Below are 27,392 nucleotides of genomic sequence, written 5' to 3' on the forward strand. Positions count from 1 at the left end.
ATACATTCACTGAGTGTGCCCCACATATTCTGGAATGAGGATACTAGGAGGTCACTCTATTGGACTGGGGTAGTGTGAGTGCAGTATTCTCAGGTCACTACAGCCACACTCCTCACATGGAGTGCCTGCTCTTCCAGAAAATGGTGGATACATTTCCTGAGCGTACCCCCATATTCTGGAAAGTACAGAATCGTCGTGGGTCCTTCAAAATGGATTGCAGTGGACCTGATTTTTTTTCTTTTCAATAAATTGGTGAAAGAGGAAATGTATTGAGTAGGGCTTTTTCAAATATTTTTTTGTCATCTTCATTTTTTTTTATTACTGACTGGGCTAGTGATGTCAGGTATCTGATAATGAGACTACAACAAAACTGGGTGGTATCCAAATAGTACCAGTAATTCCATATTGGTAAATAAGTCAAATATACACTGTGTGCAGAATTATTAGGCAAATGAGTATTTTGATCACATGATAATTTTTATACATGTTGTCCTACTCTAAGCTATATAGGCTTGAGAGCCAACTACCAATTAAGTAAATCCGGTGATTGCATCTCTGTAATGAGGAGGGGTGTGGTGTAATGACATTAACACCCTATATAAGGGGTGCTTAATTATTAGGCATCTTCCTTTCCTTTGGAAAAATGGGTCAGAAGAGAGATTTGACGGGCTCTGAAAAGTCTAATATTGTGAGATGTCTTGCAGAGGGATGCAGCAGGCTTGAAATTGCCAAACTATTGAAGCGTGATCACCGAACAATCAAGCATTTAATGGCAAATAGCCAACAGGGTCACAAGAAGCGTGTTGGGCAAAAAAGGCGCAAAATAATTGCCCACTAATTGAGGAAAATCAAGCGTGACGCTGCCAAGATGCCATTTGCCACCAGTTTGGCCATATTTCAGAGCTGCAACGTTACTGGAGTATCAAAAAGCACAAGGTGTGCCATACTCAGGGACATGGCCAAGATAAGGAAGGCTGAAAAACCACCACCTTTGAAACATAAGATAAAACGTCAAGACTGGACCAAGAAATATCTTAAGACTGATTTTTCAAAGGTTTTATGGACTGATGAAATGAGAGTATGGGGAGATAAATAACTGAATTGATCAATGCAATAGAGCCCCAACACTACGCCAAAGTGTTTCTCTACGTTGGGGTCCCTAGCTTGTGTGTGTCCTCTCATGCAGTTAAAAAACTTACCGTGTATGGGAAGCTGAGACCCAGGCTATTTATGCGTATGATATGGATTGGCAATAGGTGTGTATGGGGAGGGTTCACAAACGAAAAACTACTAACAAATAAAGAATAACGTTTGGAACACCATTCTAAGTCTGAACTGGGTGCAAAAAACTAAAAAAACTAATTGCATTGATCAATTCAGTAGCTAAATTTCTCTTAATTCATATGTTCATGGCAGTAATGCAGATTCCATTTTCACATTTTCACTCTTACATATAGCTATTGGATTTTTCATGTCAGTATTCACACAGCAGTTTCTGCTATTTCATGTATTCCCCTTACATAGTCACTGGTGTGCATACCTTATCTCCCCATAGTGATGTTTTTTTAGGTTTTTGCACCCAGTTCAGACTTAGAATGGTGTTCCAAACGTTATTCTTTATTTGATGAAATGAGAGTGACTCTTGATGGGCCAGAGGCTGGATCAGTAAAGGGCAGAGAGCTCCACTCCGACTCAGACGCCAGCATGGTGGAGGTGGGGTACTGGTATGGGCTGGTATCATCAGAACTTGTGGGACCTTTTCAGGTTGAGGATGGAGTGAAGCTCAACTCCCAGACCTACTGCCAGTTTCTGGAAGACAACTTCTTCAAGCAGTGGTACAGGAAGAAATCGGTATCGTTTAAGAAAAACATGATTTTCATGCAGGACAATGCTCCATCACATGCATCCAACTACTCCACAGCGTGGCTGGCCAGTAAGGGTCTAAAAGATGACAAAATAATGTCATGGCCCCCTTGTTCACCTGATCTGAACCCCATAGAGAACCTGTGGTCCCTCATATAATGTGAGATCTACAGGGAGGGAAAACAGTACACCTCTGGGAACAGTGTCTGGAGGCTGTGGTGGCTGCTGCACGTAATATTGATCGTAAACAGATCAAGCAATTGACAGAATCTATGGATGGTCGGCTGCTGAGTGTCATCATAAAGAAAGGTGGCTATATTGGTCACTCATTTTTTTGGGTTTTGTTTTTGCATGTCAGAAACGTTTATTTCTAAATTTTGTGCAGTTATATTGGTTTACCTGGTGAAAATAAACAAGTGAGATGGGAATATATTGTTATGTAATGTTTATTATAATGAGATGCTGCGGTATTGTTAATTCCATCTGGGATTGCCTGCATCCTCTCCCTATATTGTTGGCATTTTTTCTTCAGGAACCCAGCTTTCTCACTGCTTCAATATGCGCCTTTAATTTTGTTCATCGTAATTACATGCATAGATGAATGTTTGGTTTATTGGGTGCTATTGATTTAGATACAGGAGACAAGTATTACATCTGTTGTCTCGTCTCTATCTGTATAGGCTGGGTCTGTATCAATACATCATTTATTGTATACTGGGGAATTATCCTTGATGTTATATTGATTTTTGTGAGAAGATTCAGTTGTGTATAATCCATTGTCATGGAATGATTTTAAATGTTTTTAACCCTGTACACACATGATTTTGTTACAATAAAAATATAATCTTTTGCACGTTAATTCCAGCATATATTTGACTTATTTACCAATATGGAATTACTGGTGCCGTTTGGATACCACCCAGTTTTGTTGTAGTCTCCATATGCTAGCTATCTGGCACAGAATTCCTTGTAAATATAGGTGGTGCTCATATTCCCCCTCTTCTTTTCAGTCAGGTATCTGATAGACGCCATGGCAATACTAACCCCAGGGATTGATGTTAAGTGACATTACACAGCTGGTATCTATCCCATATATTAAGTTTGCCACCGCACCAGGACGAGGAATGAGCTGGGGCGAAGCGTCAGGATTGGAACATCTAATGGATGCGCCACTTCAGGGGCGACTGCTGCCTGCTAATTTTTTGCTGGCAAAAGTCAAATAACCATGAACCTTCCCACCCTGAGAATACCAGACCCCGGCTGTCCGCTTTACCGTGGCTGGTAATCCAATTTGGGGGGACCCCCACATTTTTTTTTTCTAAATATTTATTTATAAATAATTTTAAAAAAAAAACAGTGTGGGGTGACCTCCAAATTGCATCACCAGCCAAAGTGAAGCTGATAGGTGGGGTCTGCAGCTGTCCGCTTTACTCTAGCTGGCTATCAAAAATGGGGGGAACCCCACGTCGTTTTTTTAAGTTATTTACTTTTTGGCTAACTATAAGGCTAAACACTAAAGATGAGCGAGGTTCGAGGCTCGCGAATTTCATGTTCGAGTGACTTTGGGGGTTTTTCGAGCTCGAACTTGAGCTTTTTGCTAAAAGCTCGACAGTTCGAGTTACGTTCGAGAACGGTTCGATCACAAAAAGCGTGGCTTTTTACAGCTACAGTGTGCAGGGAGCCATCGCTGGCAGCCTGCGGTAAGCTGGTTACCAAGGTAAATATCGGGTATCCAAGTAAAGCGCTTTTCTTAGTAAGCCGATGTTTACCCTGGCTACATGTGCAAAAATCCCCGAAAGCCACACAGAAGCACTTCCGCGTGACTTCCGTCGATTGCCGCTGCAGTCTGTATCCCGCTCCAGCTCCAGCCCCGCGGCTGCCCGCTCAGCAGTTTCCGCAGCTGCCCATGGCTGCTGTCACTGCAGTGTCAGCATATGCCCGCACTGTACGGTGTCCGCGGCTGCTGTCACTGCAGTGTCAGCATATGCCTGCACTGTAGGTGTCCGCGGTTGCTGTCACTGAAGTGTCAGCATATGCCCGCACTGTATGGTGTCCGCGGCTGCTGTCACTGCAGTGTCAGCATATGCCTGCACTGTAGGTGTCCGCGGTTGCTGTCACTGCAGTGTCAGCATATGCCCGCACTGTATGGTGTCCGCGGCTGTTGTCACTGCAGTGTCAGCATATGCCCGCACTGTAGGTGTTCGCGGCTGCTGTCACTGCAGAGTCAGCAGCCGCGGGCATGACAAGCGCTGCCGTCAGGAGGTTAGTGAAGTTCCTTACCTGCGGTGATGAAGTCCTGCCCTCCCGACGTCAGCACTGTCACTGTCCTCCATGGCCACCGCTTGTCACATCTCCTCTCGCTGCTGACCCGAGACTGTCACTAGCACTAGCGGTGACGTCACAGGCACCCGCGATACTTGGTTGTGAAGGCGGCGGTCATTGAACTCAGTGACAGCTCTGCTATCAGGAGTGCAGCGATCACCGCAGGTAATATACATCGCTATCCTCCTGACAGCAGCACTTGTCATGCCTTGCAGTGACAGCTCTGCTGTCAGGAGTGCAGCGATCACCGCAGGTAACGTACCTCACTATCCTCCTGAAAGCAGCACTTGTCATGCCCTGCAGTGACCTGGGCTGACCTATTGATGTTAGCTCAGGTCACTGTATTGCTCTCCCAGCCAATATGGAACATTCTGTTCTTCATTGACTGGGACATTGACTATGGTATGGATCGTCATCGGAACCCCTTGGATTACACCAGACCTGGATTTGTTTTTCTTTCTAATAAATTGGTGAAAGAGGGAATGTTTTGGGGAGTGTTTGTTCAAATAAAAATGTGTTTGTCGTCTATTTTATTTTTATTACTGACTGGGTTTGGTGATGTAGGGTATCTGATAGACGCCTGACATCACGAACCCCAGGGCTTGATGCCAGGTGACATTACACATCTGGTATTAACCCCATATATTACCCCGTTTGCCACCGCACCAGGGCAACGGGATAAGCTGGAGCGAAGCAACAGGATTGGTGCATCTAATGGATGTGCCACTTCTGGGGTGGCTGCGGCCTGCTATTTTTAGGCTGGGGAGAGTCCAATAACCATGGACCTCCCTAGTCTGAGAATATCAGACCCCAGCTGTCCGCTTTACCTTAGCTGGTGATCCAATTTTGGGGTACCCCCACGTGTTTTTTTTTTTTTTATTTATTTAATTTAAAATAACAGCGTGGGGTGCCCTCAGTTTTAGATTACCAGCCAAGGTAAAGCTGCCAGCTGTGGTCTGCAGGCTGCAGCCATCTGCTTTACCCTAGCTGGCTATCAAAAATAGGGGGAACCCCACGTCATTTTTTTTTTTTTAACTTATTTATTTTTTTGGCTAAATACAAGGCTAAGCTCCCCTTGGTGCCACATGAAAGGCACAAAAGGGTGCAAAATTACAAAATGCAGGAGAGTGGGACATTATGTGTCTTTCTGCCATTATAATGACATAAAAGACTGATATGAAGTGTGTGTACAAGCACAGGATAATCACCAGAGCGCTCTACGCTGTGAAAAGCAGTAGAAAATGGCACTGGAGTGAACATGTGACCGCCTCATGTAAGTTGAAGCTATGGATCCTGGGTAAATTTATGTATTTTCCCTCCTTCAGTTTTTTTGCAGTACGCAAAGTACAGAAGGCACACGGATGACAAACGGATGACATACGGACCGTACACGGAACAAAAACGGATGCCACACGGATGCATCCGTGAAAAAAACGGACCGTTTTTTGTGGACCGCAAAAACGGATCGGTCGTGTGAATATAGCCTTATTCTGATCTGCCATTCATAAACAGCAGGCAGAAAAAAGTGAATAACGCCCCCCAGCGTCAGAAAATCTTCGGGGTTTCAGGGGGTAGCTGAGACCCTGGAGATCATGATTCAGGCCGGTTTTTCCCGTATACCGATGATCACGTTACAGTAAATGACAGCGCCGGTAAAAAATTATTTCTTTATCGTTCCTATGGGAGACCCAGACATTGGGTGTATAGCTTCTGCCTCCGGAGGACACACAAAGTACTACACTCAAAAGTGTAGCTCCTCCCTCTGAGCTTATACACCCCCTGAAGAAACCAGATCTAGCCAGTTCATTGCTTTGTGTTCAGGAGGCATACATCCACACATGCATTCTCATCTGATTTTTCAATTTTGGAAAGAGTTTGAAGAAAAGCGGGTCCAAGTCTGGACCCCCGGCATGTCCCTTCTCACCCCACTGTGTCGGCGGTGCTGTTAAGGTTGATTCCAAGGCTGGAGCCTTACATGCCGCGCTCCTTCACCATCCCTCAGGCTCTGGCTTGAAGTGGGAGCCAGCACGGTTCTCCATGCTTTGCAGGAGACCGGTCTCCATCCGCAGCCCTTCAGGATCCTGCTGGACGGAGCACTCATCCCCAGGGACCTGGCCCTGCGTCTCAGCAAGCTAAGTACCTGAGACGTTTATATTCGCGGGGTCCCTGTACTTTATTATGGTGGGAGAGTGTGCTGAGTGAGTTTTCTGACATTTCCGGCCGGTTCTCTGGCTGTTGCCTGAGAACCGCGCCGATGGTGCCTGCGCGCCGGCCGCACCGCTCAAATTTAGGCCCCGGCTTCGCCGGAGGCCTACTTTCGGTTTCTCTGCCCTCGCATGTCATTCATGCAGAGGGACAGTGCGGCTCCGCCCAGTGGCTGTTTTGCACAGGGGAGAGACACTCCTCACTGAGTACATGTCTCCTCCCCTGTAAGTCTATTTGGCCCTCCAGATCCCGCTCTCAGAGTTGGTCCCGCCCCCTCTCCTCGCTCCGGCGCCATTTTATCAGCGTTTTTCTCTGCGATCATCACTGGCTGCAGCATCCCTGCTGAGGTGCTTGGGGGTCCGGGCTTTGGGATCTGGAGGGCACACAACACCGCTCCAGCGGTCTGGTAAGCCACAACCTCTGGTTGTGGGCCTCTGTATATACTTTCTGGGGGTCACTCTGGCAGAGCCCCCACTTCAGCAGCATGTCTCACACGAGGAGCAAGGCTCCAAAGCTGTATTCAATCTGCACTGCATGTAAGCTCCTACTGCCTGAACAGAGCACCAATCCCCATTGTGCTGCCTGCTCTAACCCGACGATGCCTCAGCCTGGAATCGTACCCCCAGGGGTCTCTCCGGCTGCTCCGGCTCCTGTGGCTGAACCCCTGGCTTGGGTAGAATCCTTATCTAGGTCTATCACCCAATCTTTTGCAGACTCCATGGGACAGCTGTCCCGGACTTTGCTGAACATGCATCAGCCCCCTTCACAGGGTGCCTCTGCTGCTAGGGCTCTCTCAGCGGAGCTCACAGAGGATTCTTCATCTTTTCCAGGCCCCGTCCTCCTAAGAGGAGACGTAGGGCTCCCTCCCCTTCCTCGTCCCGCGGCTCTGTTTCAGAGGCTGACTCGCGGGACGAGGAGGATGCCCTTACAGGGGGCTCGGATGCTACCTCCATGTGCCCCATTGCTCTGTCCGAAAGTGACTCAGATGTTAGTGATTTGATTGCGTACATTAATTCTGTACTGGACCTCAATCCGCCAGTATCAGAGGAACCTCCCTCTCTGGCAGAAAAGCATCAGTTTACCTTGCCTAAGAGGACAAAGAGTGTGTTCTTTAACCACTCCAGTTTTCAGGCCGCTGTGACCAAGCCTAGGGCCTGTCCTGACAAACGCTTCCCGAAGCGTGGTTCTGATGACCGTTTTCCCTTTCCACCTGAGGTGGTCAAGGAGTGGGCTCATTCACCAAAGGTAGACCCCCGGTGTCTAGACTCTCAGCCCGGACCGTGGTATCAGTGGCTGATGGCACCTCTCTTAAGGATTCCACTGACCGTCAGGTTGACCTTCTGGCCAAATCTGTATATGAGGCGGCAGGGGCCTCGTTCTCCCCATCTTTTGCAGCAGTGTGGGCTCTCAAAGCCATCTCTGCTTCTCTAGAGGAGATGCATTCCCTCGCCAGGGAATCTATGCCCGAAATGGTTCCCTTAACTGCTCAGGCTTCAGCTTTTTCATCCTATGCCATGTCTGCCATGCTGGAGGCTTCTCACCGCACTGCGGTGGCTTCGGCCAATTCCCTCGCTATCCGCAGGATCTTGTGGCTTCGAGAGTGGAAGGCAGATGCTTCTTCAAAGAAGTACCTTGCTGGGCTCCCTTTTGCTGGGTCCAGGCTATTCGGTGAACAACTGGATGAAATTATTAAGGCAGCTACTGGCGGGAAGAGTACTTCCATGCCACAAACCAAAACCAGGAAACCTGTCCAGGGTAGGACCCAGTCGAGGTTTCGTTCCTTTCGTTCCTCCAACTGGTCGTCCTCTAAGCCCTCGGCCTCGTCCACTAACTCAGCCAAGGACCAAAAATCCAACCGGCGCACAAAGGCGCGTCCACAGAAGACCGCAGGAGCTGCTGCCACTAAGGCAGCCTCCTCTTGACTATCTGTCCGCGCCAGCAACGTCCTTAGTCGGTGGCAGGCTCTCCCACTTTGGCGACGTGTGGTTTCAACACGTCTCCGATCAGTGGGTGCGGGATATCATCTCCCACGGCTACAGGATAGAATTCTCTTCCAGCCCGCCAAACAGATTTTTTCTGTCAACTCCCCCCTGCTCCAAGGCCGCCGCCTTCTCTCAGGCCGTGGCATCCCTGCAGGCCAACGGAGTAATTGTACCGGTTCCCGCCCGGGAACGGTTCAGAGGTTTCTACTCAAATCTCTTCCTAGTCTCCAAAAAAGACGGTTCCTTCCGGCCCATCCTGGATCTCAAGCTTCTCAACAAGCATGTTCAGGTGCGGCATTTTCGCATGGAGTCCCTGCGGTCAGTCATTGCATCAATGACCCAAGGGGATTTCCTGGCATCCATCGACATCAGAGATGCCTATCTGCATGTGCCAATTGCAGTTTCACACCAGCGTTGGCTATGTTTTGCAATCGGAGAGGAACATTTCCAATTCGTGGCTCTCCCCTTCGGGTTAGCCACGGCCCCTCGAGTATTCACCAAGGTCATGGCAGCAGTGGTTGCGGTTCTGCACCTACAAGGGTTGGCAGTGATTCCTTACCTGGACGACCTTCTAGTCAAGGCTTCATCCAGCGCAGACTGTCAGCGGAGTGTCTCGCTCACTCTTGCCACTCTAGCCCAATTCGGGTGGATTGTCAATCTTCCCAAATCCACTCTGACTCCGACTCAGTGTCTCACGTACCTAGGGATGCAGTTCGAGACTCTGCCGGCACTTGTGAAGTTGCCCTTAGTCAAACAGCAGTCCCTCCAACTGGCGGTGCGCTCTCTGCTGAGGCCCCACCGTTATTCCATCAGGCACCTGATGCAGGTGCTGGGTCAGATGGTGGCGTCAATGGAGGCTGTTCCCCTTGCCCAGTTCCATCTGCGTTCTCTGCAGCTGGACATTCTCCGCTGTTGGGACAAGCGGCCTTCCTCCTTGCACAGGTTAGTGGCTCTGTCGCCACAGACCAGGAGCTCTCTTCAGTGGTGGCTTCGGCCTCTCTCTCTGTCTCAGGGGCGCTCCTTCCTGACTCCGTCCTGGGTGATTCTCACCACGGATGCCAGTCTATCCGGCTGGGGAGCGGTATGTCTCCACCACCGAGCGCAGGGCACTTGGACTCCGTCCGAGTCAGCCCTCTCGATCAATGTGCTGGAAACCAGAGCTGTGCTTCTAGCTCTCCTAGCCTTTCACCACCTGTTGGCGGGCAAGCACATCCGAGTCCAGTCAGACAACGCGACAGCGGTTGCCTACATCAATCACCAAGGCGGGACACGCAGCCGCCTGGCAATGTTGGAGGTCCAACGCATTCTTCAATGGACGGAGGACTCCAAGTCCACCATATCCGCAGTCCACATCCCAGGCGTGGAAAACTGGGAAGCAGATTATCTCAGCCGTCAAACCGTGGACAGTGGCGAGTGGTCCCTGCACCCGGCAGTGTTTCAGTCAATCTGCCGCAAGTGGGGCACTCCGGAAGTGGACCTAATGGCATCCCGTCACAACAACAAGGTTCCGGTTTACGTGGCTCGCTCCCACGATCCTCAGGCCTTCGCCGCGGACGCTCTGGTTCAAGACTGGTCCCAGTTTCGTCTGTCCTACGTGTTTCCCCCTCTAGCTCTCTTGCCCAGAGTTCTGCGCAAGATCAGAATGGAGGGCCGTCGAGTCATTCTCATTGCCCCGGACTGGCACAGGCGAGCTTGGTACCCAGACCTGCTCCATCTGTCCGTAGAGGTGCCGTGGCATCTTCCGGACCGTCCAGACCTTCTCTCATAAGGTCCGTTTTTCCGCCAGAATTCTGCGGCTCTCAGATTGACGGCATGGCTCTTGAGTCCTGGATCTTGACGGCTTCTGGTATCCCACCTGAAGTCATCTCCACAATGACTCGGGCCCGTAAGTCTTCCTCTACCAAGATCTATCACAGGACTTGGAAAATTTTCCTGTCCTGGTGTCGCTCTTCTGGCCATTCTCCTTGGCCTTTTTCCTTGCCGACCCTTCTGTCTTTTCTACAGTCCGGTCTGCAGCTGGGACTGTCCCTCAACTCTCTCAAGGGACAAGTCTCGGCTCTATCAGTGCTGTTTCAGCGGCGTATCGCCCGGCTGGCTCAGGTCCATGGCTCAGGCTCAGGTCTTGCTTCATGCAAGGTGCGTCACATCATTCCGCCTTATCGGCGGCCCTTGGATCCCTGGGACCTCAATTTGGTTCTCACGGCTTTGCAGAAACCCCCCTTTGAACCTCTTAGGGAGGTTTCTTTGTTTCGTCTTTCACAGAAAGTGGTCTTTCTAGTGGCCATAACTTCCCTCAGGAGAGTATCTGATTTAGCTGCACTCTCTTCGGAGTCACCTTTTTTGGTTTTTCATCAAGACAAGGTGGTTCTCCGTCCGACTCCGGACTTTCTCCCTAAGGTGGTTTCTCCTTTCCACCTTAACCAGGACATTACCCTACCTTCCTTTTGTCCGGCTCCTGTTCATCGCTTTGAAAAAGCGTTGCATATTCTGGATCTGGTGCGGGCGCTCCGGATCTATGTGTCTCGCACCGCTGTCCTTAGGCGGTGCACCTCTCTTTTTGTGCTAACCACAGGTCGGCGCAAGGGCCTCTCTGCTTCTAAGCCGACCTTAGCCCGTTGGATTAGGTCCACCATTTCGGATGCCTACCTGGGTTCTCAGGTGCCTCCCCCGCCGGGGATCAAGGCACACTCGACCAGAGCTGTCGGTGCCTCTTGGGCTTTCAGGCACCAGGCTACGGCTCAGCAAGTCTTTCAGGCTGCCACTTGGACTAGCCTGCATACCTTTTTAAAGCACTACCAAGTGCATACTCATGCTTCGGCAGATGCGAGCTTGGGCAGACGCATCCTTCAGGCGGCTGTCGCCCACTTGTGAAGTTAGGCTCCGCCTACTTCTCAGTTTTTCTGTTTATTCCCACCCATGGACTGCTTTGAGACGTCCCAATGTCTGGGTCTCCCATAGGAACGATAAAGAAAAAGAGAATTTTGTTTACTTACCGTAAATTCTTTTTCTTATAGTTCCGTATTGGGAGACCCAGCACCCTCCCTGTTGCCTGTTGGCAGTTTCCTTGTTCCGCGTGTTATCACCGGCTGTTGTTGTAGACAGAGGCTCCGGTTGTTCCGGTTCTTGCTCTGTTTTTACTTATGGGTGGCTATTCTCCTTCAGCTTTTGCACTAAACTGGCTAGATCTGGTTTCTCCAGGGGGTGTATAAGCTCAGAGGGAGGAGCTACACTTTTGAGTGTAGTACTTTGTGTGTCCTCCGGAGGCAGAAGCTATACACCCAATGTCTGGGTCTCCCAATACGGAACTATAAGAAAAAGAATTTACGGTAAGTAAACAAAATTCTCTTTTTATCTCCCATCTGGCATGAACAAACATGTCAGATGAGAGATAAATCTCCTCCACGGTCCCCTCCGGTCCCCCGGTGTCGCCAAAGTGCCCCCCCTGACCCCATCCCGGAAATCCAAGATGGCCGCGCACACAGCAGCGCGCCAGCCGCATTCACTCTACTCCTCTGATTTCTGTTGCATGTGTCATGGCAAACTCCTCCCCAGGCCCTGCCAGGTCACCCCCTATAACACCACCAGTGTTCCCCGGTGTCCCACGGTACCTGTGCAGCGTTGATTCCCCACGGCCCCCTCTTTCACAATAGACGCCGCAACTCAACTTCCTGTGTTCAGACACTGAGTGCGGGAACCATGCATATGTAAGCAACTGCAATGCCCTGCTCATGAGGTAAGGAACATAGTTGATCAGGAGAGCTATACTACTACATTTCCAAATGGAGGTATTTGACTTTATAGTTGCCCTGCTGAACGACTACCAAACATGAGAGTCCGTTATACGCCACAAGAAAACATATCTAAATAGCGAGCTCTGTTGTTTAGTATTCATTCAGCTGAATAACTGGACTTAAAGGGGTATTCCATCTCCAAGATCATATCCCCAATATATAGTAGGTGGAATAGCAATAATATCAGCAAATACCAATATTTGGAAATGTAGAATAGTTCTCCTGATTAGGCATGCCCTTACCTCATGAGCAGGGCATTGCAGCTTTGGTAGCAACAGTTACGACATGGACTCTGCTGCTGTGGACCCGGGGAGACTGGGTGCAGATTCATTGCAACCACACTCCTCACATGGAGGGTCTGCACTCCTAGAAAATGGGGGATACGTTCCCTGAGCGTGTCCCCCCCCATATTCTAGACGGTCCAGAGTTGTCGTGGGACCCCTTTATTTTTTTTCCTTACAATAAATTGGTGAAAGAGGGAGTGTTTTGGGAGTGTTTCTTCAAATACATTTTTTTTTCTCTATTTTTTTTGTTAGTACTGACAGTTTGTGATGTCGGGTATCTGATAGACGCCATGACATCACAAACTGCTGGGCTTGATGTCAGGTGACCTTACAGCTAGTATCAACCCCATTTTTTACCCAATTTGCCACTGCACCAGGGCACGGGATGAGCTGGGGTGAAGCGCCAGGATTGGCGCATCTAGTGGATGCGCCAATTCTGGGGCGCCTGCGGCCTGCTATATTTAGGCTGTGAAGGACCAATAACTATAGACCTTCCCACCCTGAGAATACCAGACCACAGCTGTCTGCTTTACCTTGGCGGGTGATCCAATATGGGGGGACCCTACTTTTTTTTTGTAATTATTATTATTTATAAAATAATTAAAAAAAAAAGAGCCTGGGGTGACCTCCACATTGGATCCCAACCACGGTAAAGCTGCCAGCTGTGTTTTTCAGGCTACAGCCGTCTTCTTTACCCTAGCTGGCTATCAAAAATGGGGCGACCCCACGTCATTTTTTTTTAACTATTTTTTTATATAAAAAAAATTAATGGGCTTCCCTGTATTTTGATTGCCAGCCAAGGTAACACCAGGCAGATGGGGGTGGCAACCCATATCTGTCTGCCTTATCTGCGCTGAGAATCAGAAATACCGTGGAGCGCTACGTCATTTTTTTTTAATGATTTATTTTTACAGCACTGTGATGTCAGCCAATCAAAATACAGGGAAGCTCTTTTTTTTTTTTTTTTTTAGTTATTTAAATAAATAATTAAAAAAAAAATATATGGGCTCCCGCTGCATTTTTTGTATTGCTAGCTAAGAGTAATCCAAGCAGCTACTAGCTGCTAACCCCCACTGCTTGGTGTTACCTTCACTGGCAATGGAAAATCCAGGGAAGCATTTTTTATTTTTTTTGCCAAAAAACTACAAAAAAAATATTTCTATAAAGAAAAACAAAAAGCCAGCACTAAATGTGCACTTCAGCACTAAAATTCCAAACTGTACTTATTATAAAAATTTTGAGATTTTTGGCAAAAAATTGCAATTTCTTGAGCTGCCTCGCCACGTCACGGCAAATCTCATTTGAGGCAGTCCTACACTAAAATATTTTTATAAAATGTGCCATACGGCCTCACATATGAATAGTAGAACTGCTCTCAGCAGCACTCACCTGGTCTATTTCAATCCCGTACCCATGACTAAGTCAAGGCTGTGGGCGGGACAGGTCCAAGCAAACGCTGCATGAAGTAAATAGCCTGTGGACAAGGCCTGATGACTTAATGTGAACAGTCACCAACCGCCAAAATCTAGACAGATGTAATACATCCCAAATTGGGGTGCATAGCAAGGTGGAGGTCAACCACCAACCAATTCAATAAAGAAAAACAAAAAGCCAGCACTAAATGTGCACTTCAGCACTAAAATTCCAAACTGTACTTCTTATTATAAAAATTTTGAGATTTTTGGCAAAAAATTGCAATTTCTTGAGCTGCCTCGCCACGTCACGGCAAATCTCATTTGAGGCAGTCCTACACTAAAATATATTTATAAAATGTGCCAAACGGCCTCACATATGAAATAGTAGAACTGCTCTTAGCAGCACTCACCTGATCTATTTCAATCCCGTACTCGTGACTGAATCATGGCTGTGGGCGGGACAGGTCCAAGCAAATGCTGCATGAAGTAAATAGTCTGTGGACAGGGCCTGATGACTGAATGTGAACAGTGCTGAAGTGCACATTTAGTGCTGGCTTTTTGTTTTTCTTTAAAAAAAATATTTCTGTATGGTAGCCAGGTACAGCAGGCAGGTACGGCTGCCCCTAACCCCCAGCTGCCTATTTGTACCCGGCTGGGAACTAAAAAATATAGGGAAGCCCTTTTTTTTAATTATTTCATGAATTTCATGAAATAATAAAAAAAAAACTACGTGGGCTTCGCCCCATTTTTTTGTCCAGCCAGGTACAGCTAGGCAGCTGGGGATTGGAATCCACAGCACAGGTTAGCCTGAGCTTTCTGGGCCCCTCTGCTGCGAATTGAAGTCCGCAGCCACCCCAGAAAATGGCGCTTTCATAGAAGCGCCATCATCTGGCGCTGTATCTAACTCTTCCAGCTGCCCTGGTGACGGGTGACTTGCTGGGTAATAATGAGTTAATACTAGCTTTGTTTTACTAGCTAGTATTAAGCCAGAGATTCTTAATGTCAGGCAAGTTTGACCCGGCCATTAAGAATCTCCAATAAAGGGTTAAAAAAAAAAAGACACCACACAGAGAAAAAGTACTTTAATAGAAATAAATACACAGACACACTTAGAGACTCCATGTTTATTAGTCCCTGTCAGCCCTCCACGATCCATGGTCTTCGGTCTTCTTTCTCCTTCAACCCATGCAGCTCTGTTCCATCAGCAGCACTGCATGGGAGGAAGACGCTGCTGCTCCCCGTGCAGTCTATTCACTTTGTGAGTGAGCAGAGGCTGGTGGCTGTAAGTGGTGACGTCACCGCTGACAGACGGGTTACCATAGCAACGGTGCTCCGATCACGTGATTCCCGATGCCGCTATTACCGGCTGTGACAGCTAGTCCCTGCATGGGGCTGACTCTGTAAAGAGCGCCCACATGCAGGAACGGGGAGTCGACCATGTGCCAGAGCATTTCGCCGGTACACGGACATGCTCAAACGAGCACCGCGTACCGGAGAGATGCACTGACAGGACCTAGCATGACGTCATAGCCATGTGACCAGTCTGTAGCCAATGAGATAATAGACACGTGACTGGTCACATGCTATTTTGACATCACGATAGGTGCTATCATCAGTGCTGGTTACTGGGAGGACGCAGTGATTATCGGAAGGAAAAGCAGCGGGAGACAGAGTGCAGGACGCGTCGCAGGGACCTGTAAGTGTTATGGCAATGTTTATTAAATGTATGTGTACATATATAATGTGTTTTTATGTGTTTGTGTTTGCCTGCCATTGGTTTCAATGGGGCTCCAGAGGTTCTTCGAACGGTTCGCCGAACCGAACTCGAACGGAGCCTCCGTTCGACGAACCAACCGAACTCGATCCTTCAGAGGCTTGCTCATCTCTACTAAACTCCCTTTAGTGCCACATGAAAGTCACTAACTAAACGGTGTCAGCTTAGAATATGCAGGGGGGTGGGACACTCATATACCGTATTTTTCGCTTTATAAGACGCACTGGAATATAAGACGCACCCCAAACTTAGACATAAAAAAAGGTAAAAAAAAGAAAAATGGGGTCCGTCTTATACTCCGGTGTTCTCTTACCGGAGGGGGGCAGCAGTGGTGGTGAAGCGGGGTCACAGGAGGCACAGGTTGTGCTGGCAGGCGCGGCAGGTCAGTGGCAGCGGGGTCCGTGGTTGCAGGTGCCGTGGCGTCCGTGGTTGCAGGCGCGGTGGCATCCGCGGTGGCAGGATCCGTGGGGTCCGTGGTGGCGGCAGCAGCCGTGGCGTGTGAGCCGTGCAGCAGGCCGGTGCAGTGAGTGTCCGCGGTCCCGGTTCAGTGGTGGCAGCGGCGGCGGCGACTGCTCAGTGGTGGCAGGGACTGCTCAGTGGTGGAGTGTGTCCGCGGTCCCGGTTCAGTGGTGGCAGTGGCGGCGACGGCTCAGTGGTGGGAGTGGCGGCGACGGCTCAGTGGTGGGAGCGGCGGTAACTGCTCAGTGGTGGCAGCGGCAGGGACTGCTCAGTGGTGGCGTGTGTCCGCGGTCCCGGTTCAGTGGTGGCAGCGGCGGCGGCTCAGTGGTGGGAGCGGCGGCAACTGCTCAGTGGTGGCAGCGGCAGGGACTGCTCAGTGGTGGCGTGTGTCCGCGGTCCCGGTTCAGTGGTGGCAGCGGCTCAGTGGTGGGAGCGGCGGCAACTGCTCAGTGGTGGCAGCGGCAGGGACTGCTCAGTGGTGGCGTGTGTCCGCGGTCCCGGTTCAGTGGTGGCAGCGGCGGCGGCTCAGTGGTGGGAGCGGCGGCGACGGCTCAGTGGTGGAGTGTGTCCGCGGTCCCGATTCAAGTAATGGCGCCCGGAGCGACGCATGCGCAGATGGAGCTCTCATCCAAGGGCTCCATCTGCGCACGCGCTGACTCCCGGAGCAGCGCGTGCGCAGATGGAGCTCTCATCCAAGAGCTCCACCGGCGCCATCATTTGAAAGTGGGACCGCGGACAACTGGTAAGCTGCACAGCCGCCCGCCCCGCATGCACAGAGTGGCAGCCAGCAGGCTGCCCGCCCACTCTGCGTACAAGCCGCCGGGTACCTGTGCTTGCGTGCGGTGGCAGCCGGGTACCCATGGCTGTGTGCGGGCGGCAGATGGGTGACTGTGTGAGGGCGGCAGCCGGGTACCTGCACGGGCACCCGACTGCCGCTCGCACACAGCACCCGGCTGCCGCCCGCACACAGCCATGGGTACCCGTCTGCCACCGCATGCAAGCACAGGTACCTGGCTGCCGACCCCACACAGCACCCGCTGCCGCCCGCACACAGCCACGGGTACCCGGCTGCCGCTGCATGCAAGTACAGGTACCCGGCCGCTTGCATGCAGCCACAGGCACCCGCCCGATCGCCTCAGACAGGACCCCCCCCCCCCCCCGCTACCGCTTTATAAGACGCACCCCCCATTTTCCTCCCAAAATTTGGGGAGGAAAAGTGCGTCTTATAAAGCGAAAAATACGGTATGTGTTTTACCTCTGTCTATCTATCTATCCATCCATCCATCCATTCATACTAGCTTTTTAGGCTATGTGTCCATGATCAGTGTTTGGAGCGTTTTGGATGCAGAGTGTTTGGACTGCGTCCAGAACGCTGCATTGTGTAGCACAAGTGCAGTTGAAGGATTTTTGGAAATCTCCTTCCCACTGTGCTTCTTCTCTCTGTAGCATAAACTGACTTGTGGCGTGGTTTCCTGAGCCTCAGCATGTTAATTGTTTGCTGTGGAGATAAGAGTGTTCTCTACAGTGACAATATAGCTAAGGACCGCAGCGCACTGAACCCTGATTGTGGGCATGGGCAGCTGCGTTCTCCTGTGGACAACATTCATATCTCTACAGGAGGGCTGGCACTGCGTCCTAGACACAGTGGCGCCGGATCGTGGGCACATAGTCTAAAAGTGAGAAATTTGCTGCTTCAGCAACATTTTTATGAACTACCTGTGGATTCAAAATGCTTATTATACCCCTGATTAAAATCCTTGAGGGGTCTAGTTTCCAAAGTGGGGTCACTTGTGGGAGGTTTCTGCTGTTTAGGTACCTTAGGAGCCCTGCAAATGCGACATGGTGAAAAAACAAAAAGCTAGCACTAAATGTGCACTACAGCACTAGAAAATTCCAACTGTACTTTTTATAAATTTGAGACTTTTGGCAAAAAATTGCAATTTCTTGAGCTACCCCGCCACGTCACGGCAAATCTCTATTGGGGCAGTCCTACGCTAAAATATTTTTATAAAATGTGCCAAACGGCCTCACATATGAAATAGCAGAACTGCTCTTAGCAGCACTCACCTGGTCTATTTCAATCCCGTACTCGTGACTGAATCATGGCTGTGGGCGGGACAGCTCCAAGCAAATGCTGCATGAAGTAAATAGCCTGTGGACAAAGCCTGATGACTGAATGTGAACAGTCACCAACCGTCAAAATCTAGATAGGTGGGATATATATATATATTTTTTGGGGGGGGGGTTTTTTACAGGTTTTTAGCAACAAAAATAAAACCAATATAATACACTGCAGTGTGGAGCTAAGATGTGAATACACTGAAAAGCACCAACAAAAATGGTAAAACGTGGCATCGAAGGGCGTTACGGAAAGGGTTAATGACTCCACACTGTATTGTGATTGTTTTACATTTGTTGTTAAAACGGAAAAAAAAAATACAAATAAGAAACCGACTTCAGCCCTGAATAAGAAACTGGACCAATAAGAAACCAACTTCAGCATCGAGTTTTTATTGCTGATATTGAGCGATACTGGTGAGAAAATAAGGGAAATGTCTGTTATTACCATATACCGTATTTTTCGGATTATAAGACACACTTTTCCTCTCAAAACTTTGGGAGAAAAATTAGGGGTGTTTCTTAAAATCTAAATATAGCATCTGTGTGGCCGGTGGTTGGCATCTTTGTGGCTTGCGGCGTGTATCTGTACGACCGCCATCCTTGTAGCAGGCAATGGCAGGCATCTGGGCAGCCAAGGACGGGGAGTACTTCAACTAATGGTGCCCAGAGTCGCTGCATGCACAGATGGAGATCTCAGCTCAAGCTGTCATTAGCGCAGGCGCCGCCATTTCTTTGACGCCCCAGTGCAGAGAAGAGCAGAGCCCGATGCCCCAGGAAGAGCAGAACCCACAGTACCAGGATAGAGTAGTGCCACAGCCCGCAGTGAGTATCTGGGTCCTCCTCTGCACCACCCGCAGCATCGCCTACTCCAGCACTGCCCTTGCCTCCAGTAACCACCGCTGCCACACCCCTCCGGTAAAACACCACCGGGTTATAAAACGGACCCCATGTTTTTTTTCGTTTTTTTTCTCTCTAAATTTGGGGTGCGTCTTATAATCCGGTGCATATTAAAAAATGAAAAATACAGTATATACCCTAAAGTGACTAACAGCCGCTCAGCATTAGAACCTGCTGTCAGTTAGTACCGAGAGCACGTATACAACCACTGATCACTGTATACTGAGCAATAACTAAAACCTCATCGGGGCCATCCCTATGACTGAAAGCCGGACACTGTCATATTATATGTTTATTATATGTTTATGACCACATGTAAATATTTCTTAGCTATTTTGTAACACTTATTATTTTGTATATATGGCTGTTTTCTTTACCTGATTGGAGCTAATAAGATTTGGATTGACAGTGGTATCTTCCTATAGTTCACACATTCGGGGGGAGGGGGTTAGTTCTGTATTTAAATATTTGTTATTTTCATCTTACTTCTTTTATAACTGGGGCTGATATAATGACTCAGCAGTGATGACATAACCTTTGTGTATGAGGGAGAAGGCACCATCAGTTTTTTCTACACTGTTTCCATGAAATCCTGAAAATAAGCCCTAGTAGGATTTTTGGGGCTTTTTTGAGTATAAAGCCCTTGTTCTGACCTCCCTACACGAGCCCTGAGGCGTGTGAAGCTTGACAGGCAGCTAAACCTTTATCCACCATAGCTTAATAAGGAGACTGTTGCTTGAAGTCTGTTTTTATTACACATTGCTAAATGTGTTTGGTGAAACTAGGACCTGAACTTGACTTAAACTTCATTTGAAGTCATTAATTGGGCAGTTCGCATCTCCACCCACATGCAGCCATAAACAGTTCACATCCATAGGAGAGTTGGTTAGTTTATTTTCTATTTTTATTTTTTTTTTGGGGGGGTGCACACTACTTCCGATCATGCTGTTGTTACCCCCAGTGCAAGCCGATAAACACTGCAAGCTGCTCGCACCGGGATGAGCACCGAGCGTACCCGAGCACAGCGATAATCGCGAGAGTGGTTTACATATGTAAAGCATCCACTCTGAGTTTGTACCGGACACTGAACTTCAGGTTCACTCATCTCTAGTGGTGAATAAAAATCACTTTTCTAGAAAAAATCAGTTTGTGTCGCCATTTTCTGACATCGGTAACATTATTCTTTATGCGTCGATGGAGTTGAGTGAGGACTTGTTTTTTCCTTGATGAGCCGACATTTTCATTAATACCATTCTAGGTGCAATATGGATAATTCATCACTTTTCATTGTATTTATATTGCTATAAAAATAATGTTCTACTTTTATCAGTCAGTTTTACTACTTATATAGCACATTTCATGTAGATATTTTTTTTCCTACTCAAGTGATATCTCACCTCCCTTATTATCTGCAGTATGTTACATATGGGCTCATCTCCTTCCCATTCAGGTCCTTATAATTTCAGATCCTCTCAGTGGTTTTAATCTATATAAGAGAATTCTCCTGATTTCCCCGTGAAGGATGGATATGGACAGGGAGAAGATGGCGGAGAGGATATTACACCTCACCCTAGAGATCCTCTTCCGGCTTACTGGAGAGGTGAGAGATTCTGATGACGTCACATTACATCATTCTTATCTATGGGAATAACAGATGGACAGAACTGGAGAGGTGAGGACTCTGGAAATGTCTGGAGTGAGATTTATTACTGTGTCTCTCCATAACCAGGATTACACAGTAGTGAAGAAGACCTCTAGTGAGCGCTGTCAGGCCCCTGTGTCTGAGGGATGGGGAAGACCCCTGAGCCCAATCACGGGGCCTCCACCTCACCCCCCGATACATAAGGACATCAATGACCAGAAGATCCTAGAACTCACCTACAAGATGAATGAGCTGCTGACTGGAGAGGTGACACTGCTGGGAATGCTGGGACATTATACAGTAACGCTATGAAGGGATCGGGGGTGACGGTATCATTGTATGTGTCAGGTTCCTATAAGGTGTCAGGACGTCACCATCTATTTCTCCATGGAGGAGTGGGAGTATTTAGAAGGACACAAAGATCTGTACAAGGACGTCATGATGGAGGTTCCCCAGCCCCTCACATCACCAGGTAATAGACAGGAGTAAATACACACGGCCTATAATTATCTGTATTGAATTCAGTCCCTGTATGTGTCTCTTCCAGATCTATCCAGTAAGAGGACCACACCAGAGAGATGTCCCCGTCCTCTTCTCCCACAGGACTGTAACCAAGAAGATCCCGATGTTCCTCAGGATGTGTTTCCTCCAGCTCTATCCTGTAAGAGATATCTACTCATGTACTTTCTGCACTTATTTTGTATTTACATTTTTAGACTTTGCTCTGTTTTTTTTCAGCTGTATTTTCTTTGCTTCTGATTCTTCTGCTGTTTGTTTCTAGTCCCTTCTCTATGTTGTTGTGAAGGCAACTCAAAGACCTGCAGAGGGTTCGTGAATACCCTATTTCCCTGAAAATAAGACCTACCCCAAAAATAAGCCCTAGTATGAATTTACGGGATTTGTGGAGAATACTTGAAAAATAAGCCCAACTCCAAAAATAAGCCCTAGTTACAGTCAGGGCCAGCTTTGGGAGCAATTTTTCAGGCACTCCACTGTCTTAGGAACCCCATCAGTGTTATTCTGGGACGTCTGATGACTTCAAACTCATGTGACATGATGTAACGAAAGGTCTACTAATTGCAGGAGTCTAAGGGGTACTTTGCACGTTGCGACATCGCTACTGCGATATCGTCGGGGTCAAATCGAAAGTGACGTACATCCGGCGCCGGTAACAACGTCGCAACGTGTAAAGCCTAGATGCGCCGATAAACGATCGCAAAAGCGTCTTAAATCGGTGATCTGTGTAGCGTCGGACATTTTCATAATGTCGCACCAATAAGAGATACGATGTTGTTTCTCGTTCCTGCGGCAGCACACATCGCTGTGTGTGAAGCCGCAGGAGCGAGGAACATCTCCTTACCTGCCTCCAACGGCTATGCGGAAAGAAGGAGGTGGGCGGGATGTTTACGTCCCGCTCATCTCCGCCCCTCCGCTTGTATTGGCCGCCTGCCGTGTGACGTCGCTGTGACGCCGCACGACCCGACCCCTTAGGAAAGAGGCGGGTCGCCGGCCAGAGCGACGTCGCAGGGCAGGTAAGTTCGTGTGAAGCTGCCGTAGCAATAATGTTCTCTACGGCAGCTATCACAAGATATCGCATGTGCGACGGGGGCGGGTACTATCGCGCTTGGCATCGCTAGCATCGGATAGCAATGTCGCAGTGTGCAAAGTACCCCTAAAGAACTGAAAAGAAGACAGGCTGGCATGCAGGACTGGCATTAAGGGAAAGGGAGAACAAAGTGGGCAATTTCACAGGGCTCCCATTCTCCTAGGTGCCCCAGTGTTTATATGCCGATTATAGGACTGCTTAAAAACCTTTTCGACATCACGTCATGTGACCAAAGGTCTTAATTGCAGGAGTATAAAGGTGAAGAGGAGACAGGCTGGTGTGTGTGTGTTCACGCCAATTTTAATCAGCTTTGCCAAAATGAGCAAAGCTCAGCCAGAACAAGGGTGTGATGCCACGGTTTCTCTAATTCATACCAAACTGGGACATTCCTATGCCAAAAATCTCACTCCAGTCCCTGACGTAATTTTCCAGTGTACATCGCCACAATCGTTGTCCCGGACAACCCCGTTAAATATCTGGTATCTGTCTGTAACTTTTATTTTCGAAAAAAAATCTCTGAAAATGTCTATGTTGTGGATCACTGTTGCAAGGAGATTTTTGCAGGGTTGCCAACTGTCATGGCGGTGTCAGGATCTATGGAAATTATAGCTTCTTATACATTGCATGTTAACTTCTCTGATGTCTGTGAGCAGCGCAGGGAGACACAGGCGTCGAACCACAGACTTAGGCAGGCTAACAAGAGTTATTCTCTGCGGGGCTGCTTGTTAATGTCTTTGATCACATGCTGTAGAGTAGAAAGTATCATTTGCTCCCCCTCCTGTATATGCTGGCTGGACTATTTCATTAATGCCAGCTATAGCTTACCTATACTGGTCTGGTCAAGTGTTGTGATCCAGACTTACGGGTGGTTGTTGTGCATTATTACTGTGAGCTGTTGTGGTGTTAACCCTTGTTGTCTTTTTATTGCTGCTTTCCTGCTGTTTCTTTTCTCCTTAGTCTTTCACTGTTTGTTTCTGTGAGTTTGCGATGTGTTTCATCTGTCTTAATCTGTGTTTCCCGTCTGTCTTATTCTGTTTCCATCATATTTCTGCCCCTTCCTTCCTCTGGGGATTACAGATTAGATCTCATCAGCAGAATAGTAAGGCACGAGACTCCAGCATCTCCATCTTCAGGGGTATTCCAGAGGTTAGGAATAGCTTAGGGTCCTCTAGCGTGAGGGACAGTATAGGAGCCCCCTGTCCCTCATTATCCTGCAGTCACATTGTGACAATCAGTCAGATTATTTACTGTAGCACATTCCAGAGAACTGGTGCTAGGAATGGGAGATCTGAATTAACGAAGAAGTAACAGATGTCAAAATTGGCCAACAGATTAAGAATACATTTTTTTCCTAATTTAATTTCTGATGTTATGGTTTAAAAAAATAAATGAACTTTCAAGATAATATGATTAAAAAATAATAACATTCTGTTTATTTTTAGCACATGACTGTATTGGGAGTTCAGATGGATCTCTAATATCTTCAGAATTTATAACCGATAATGACAATATCACACATAATACATATGAAGAACATGATGTTGTCCCAAATTTACCTCCAGTCCTTCTTCGGAAAGCTCTGTCATCTGATCTTTTCAAACAAGACCAAAATTCCAATCATCAAAAAACTCTCACTGGGGAGAAGCCATATTCATGTTCAGAATATGGAAAATGTTTTATGCAGAAATCAAAACTTGTTGGGCATAAAAGATCTCACTCCGGGGAGAAGTCATTTTCATGTTCAGTGTGTGGGAAATGTTTTATTCAGAAATCAGATTTTGTTAGGCATCAGAAAATTCACACAGGGGAGAAGCCATTTTCATGTTCAGAGTGTGAAAAATGTTTTAGTCAGAAATCAAACCTTGTTACACATCAGAAAATTCACACACGGGAGAAGCCATTTTCATGTTCAGAGTGTGGGAAATGTTTTATTCGGAAATCAGAACTTGTTGGACATCAAAGATTTCACATCGGGGACAAGCCATTTTCATGTTCAGAGTGTGGAAAATGTTTTATTCAGAAATCAAACCTTGTTAGACATCACAAAATTCACACAGGGGAGAAGCCATTTTCATGTTCAGAGTGTGGCAAATGTTTTATTCGGAAATCAGTCCTTGTTAGACATCACAAAATTCACACAGGGGAGAAGCCATTTTCATGTTCAGAGTGTGGCAAATGTTTTATTCGGAAATCAGAACTTGTTAGACATCAGAAAATTCACACAGGGGAGAAGCCATTTTCATGTTCAGAGTGTGGGAAATGTTTTATTCAGAAATTAGAACTTGTTTGGCATCAAAGATCTCACACAGGGGAGAAGCCATTTTCATGTTCAGAGTGTGGGAAATGTTTTATTCGGAAATCAGAACTTGTTGAGCATCAAAAATTTCACACCGGGGACAAGCCATTTTCATGTTCAGAGTGTGGAAAATGTTTTATTCAGAAATCAGTCCTTGTTAGACATCACAAAATTCACACAGGGGAGAAGCCTGTGTGAAAAGGCTCCACCATGAGTGGTTCTAACCACACAAGGGGTTTCACCAACAGTAGATATAAGAAGACTAGGTTTCAGCAGTTCAGTAGCATTCTACGGATCCTAGTGTGTCATCTCCAATACTAGTCAGTGTTAAAGACAATAGTTCACAAAACATTGACCAAGCGATCCCTCCTGTACGGACCACTAACTACCCCCCTACAGTCCATGAGAAACACTCATATCTTCCTCCTTCTATTGAGGTTAATAAAATACACATTTCTTCTTCTATTGCTCCTATCACTACTAATACAACGCTTATGGGGACAAATACTCTGTCCTCGGATGGAAATAAGGTTTTTCATACCAATACAGACAAATTGAACACTGATACAGAACAGGATTTGGCTATCATTCAGACGCGAATCGATAAATTGAGGAAAGAGATCTGTGGTTTCTTTGATGGCAGCTAATTCCAGCTCCTTTAAGGAGATTGGAATAGTTGACTCTGTATCTAAAGGCCCCGTTACACGCAATGACATATCTAACGATATGTTGTCGGGGTCACGGAATTCGTGACGCATATCTGGCGTCGTTAGCGACGTCGTTGCGCGTCACAGCTCCGAGCGAGTGTTAACGATCAAAAATACTCACCTTATCGTTGATCGTTCATTTCCAAAATCTCGTTGGTCGTTATGGACGTAAGTTGTTCGTTGTTCCTGAGGCAGCACACATCGCTACGTGTGACACCCCGGGAACGACAAACAACAGCTTACCTGCGTCCTCCGGCAATGAGGTGGGCATGTCGTTAATGCGGCTGTTCTCCGCCCCTCCACTTCTATTGGTCGGCCACTGTGTGACGTCGCTATGACGGCGCACGAACTTCCACCTTAACGAAGAGGTTGTTCGCCGCCCACAGCAACGTCGCTAGGAAGGTAACTATGTGTGGGTCCTAGCGATATTGTGCGCCACGGGCAGCAATTTGCCCGTGACGCACAAACGACAGGGGCGGGTGCTTTCACGAGCGACAGCGCTAGCGATGTCGGTGCGTGTAAAGCCCCCTTAAGCCTCTGGCATCTGATAGAAATATTAACCCTCTAGTATCTAATACATGTAGCAATACTTCATTTGATTTGCTTGATCTCACCATTCATGATAATACAGAGGATTTTACTGCAATCCCTGGTTCATCCTCTACTCTACCTGATCATAAAAAACTTATCACTATTGATAATTGCACTAATGCTGCAACATTGGTGCTTTTTTTTACCCAAGGCCACCCCCGGTCAGAACAATGGGATAACCAATTATCTAACTCCCAAGTCGGTAAAAAAAAAAAAAGCGTTACAGAGGGACCAGAGCTGGAGCCAAGACAAAGATAAAAATGGAAAAAAGTTCATCTGCTGGATGCTTAAATAAGACAAATAATATATTTCATCTTTCAGATTATACACCTACTGCTGAAATTTCTTTACTTAATAAGGGCCTTTCTTTTTGTCCCACTTTTAATAAAAAATAATTTGATTTATTTACCGATCTACAGACATTTATTAGAAAATTGACTCTGCAGAGACACTATACCATTATGGCGGGTAGGGCGACATCCAATAGTGCACTTTCAGGTGATTTAGTCACCGATCAATTCTTACACACTGACCTTAGAAGGACCTCTAATTTTTATCCTACGGAAAGTAAAGGACACAATTTACACACATTCTGTGAAATGGTGCTTCAGGATTTCAACCTGTTAAAAACCCGATGCGGAAATATTCCTTATAACTTATCCAGATCTGAAAAGAGGGCATTAAACTCTCAAAAAGGGAATAATGATATCATCAGACCAGTTGTAAAATAATGAGTTTATTAAAAATGATTATTTGAACTCATTAAATACAGGCCTTTAGCTTGTATGAATGTATAGACCCCTCATCCCTAAGACGTGTGTTTGTGAGTTTGAAGAATTTCTAGCCAAAACACCTGACATGATAAATCGCTAACTGGCTGACAGCCAGTGCTATTCTTTATCTGGTCTCTTAGCAACGGTCTGTAATTAGCCATGAACAGCTTATATACAGTTAGGTCCAGAAATATTTGGACAGTGACACAAGTTTTGTTATTTTAGCTGTTTACAAAAACATGTTCAGAAATACAATTATATATATAATATGGGCTGAAAGTGCACACTCCCAGCTGCAATATGAGAGTTTTCACATCCAAATCGGAGAAAGGGTTTAGGAATCATAGCTCTGTAATGCATAGCCTCCTCTTTTTCAAGGGACCAAAAGTAATTGGACAAGGGACTCTAAGGGCTACAATTAACTCTGAAGGCGTCTCCCTCGTTAACCTGTAATCAATGAAGTAGTTAAAAGGTCTGGGGTTGATTACAGGTGTGTGGTTTTGCATTTGGAAGCTGTTGCTGTGACCAGACAACATGCGGTCTAAGGAACTCTCAATTGAGGTGAAGCAGAACATCCTGAGGCTGAAAAAAAAGAAAAAATCCATCAGAGAGATAGCAGACATGCTTGGAGTAGCAAAATCAACAGTCGGGTACATTCTGAGAA

At 47.3% G+C, this 27,392-nt stretch overlaps 1 protein-coding gene across 1 annotated transcript; it reads left to right on the forward strand.

The window, feature by feature from the left end:
* The first annotated feature begins 20,567 nt into the window (after nt 1-20,567).
* LOC142258992 (uncharacterized) lies at nt 20,568-26,938 on the forward strand. Its single transcript, XM_075331532.1, has 5 exons — nt 20,568-20,713; nt 20,843-21,022; nt 21,104-21,227; nt 21,303-21,416; nt 23,804-26,938. Exons 1-5 carry the CDS (start codon nt 20,636-20,638, stop codon nt 24,853-24,855), a joined length of 1,548 nt encoding a protein of 515 aa, XP_075187647.1. The 5' UTR covers nt 20,568-20,635; the 3' UTR covers nt 24,856-26,938.
* Nucleotides 26,939-27,392: the final 454 nt, after the last annotated feature.

This window comes from Anomaloglossus baeobatrachus (assembly GCF_048569485.1).
Source record: "Anomaloglossus baeobatrachus isolate aAnoBae1 chromosome 5 unlocalized genomic scaffold, aAnoBae1.hap1 SUPER_5_unloc_21, whole genome shotgun sequence".
Classification (NCBI taxonomy): Eukaryota; Metazoa; Chordata; class Amphibia; order Anura; family Aromobatidae; genus Anomaloglossus; species Anomaloglossus baeobatrachus.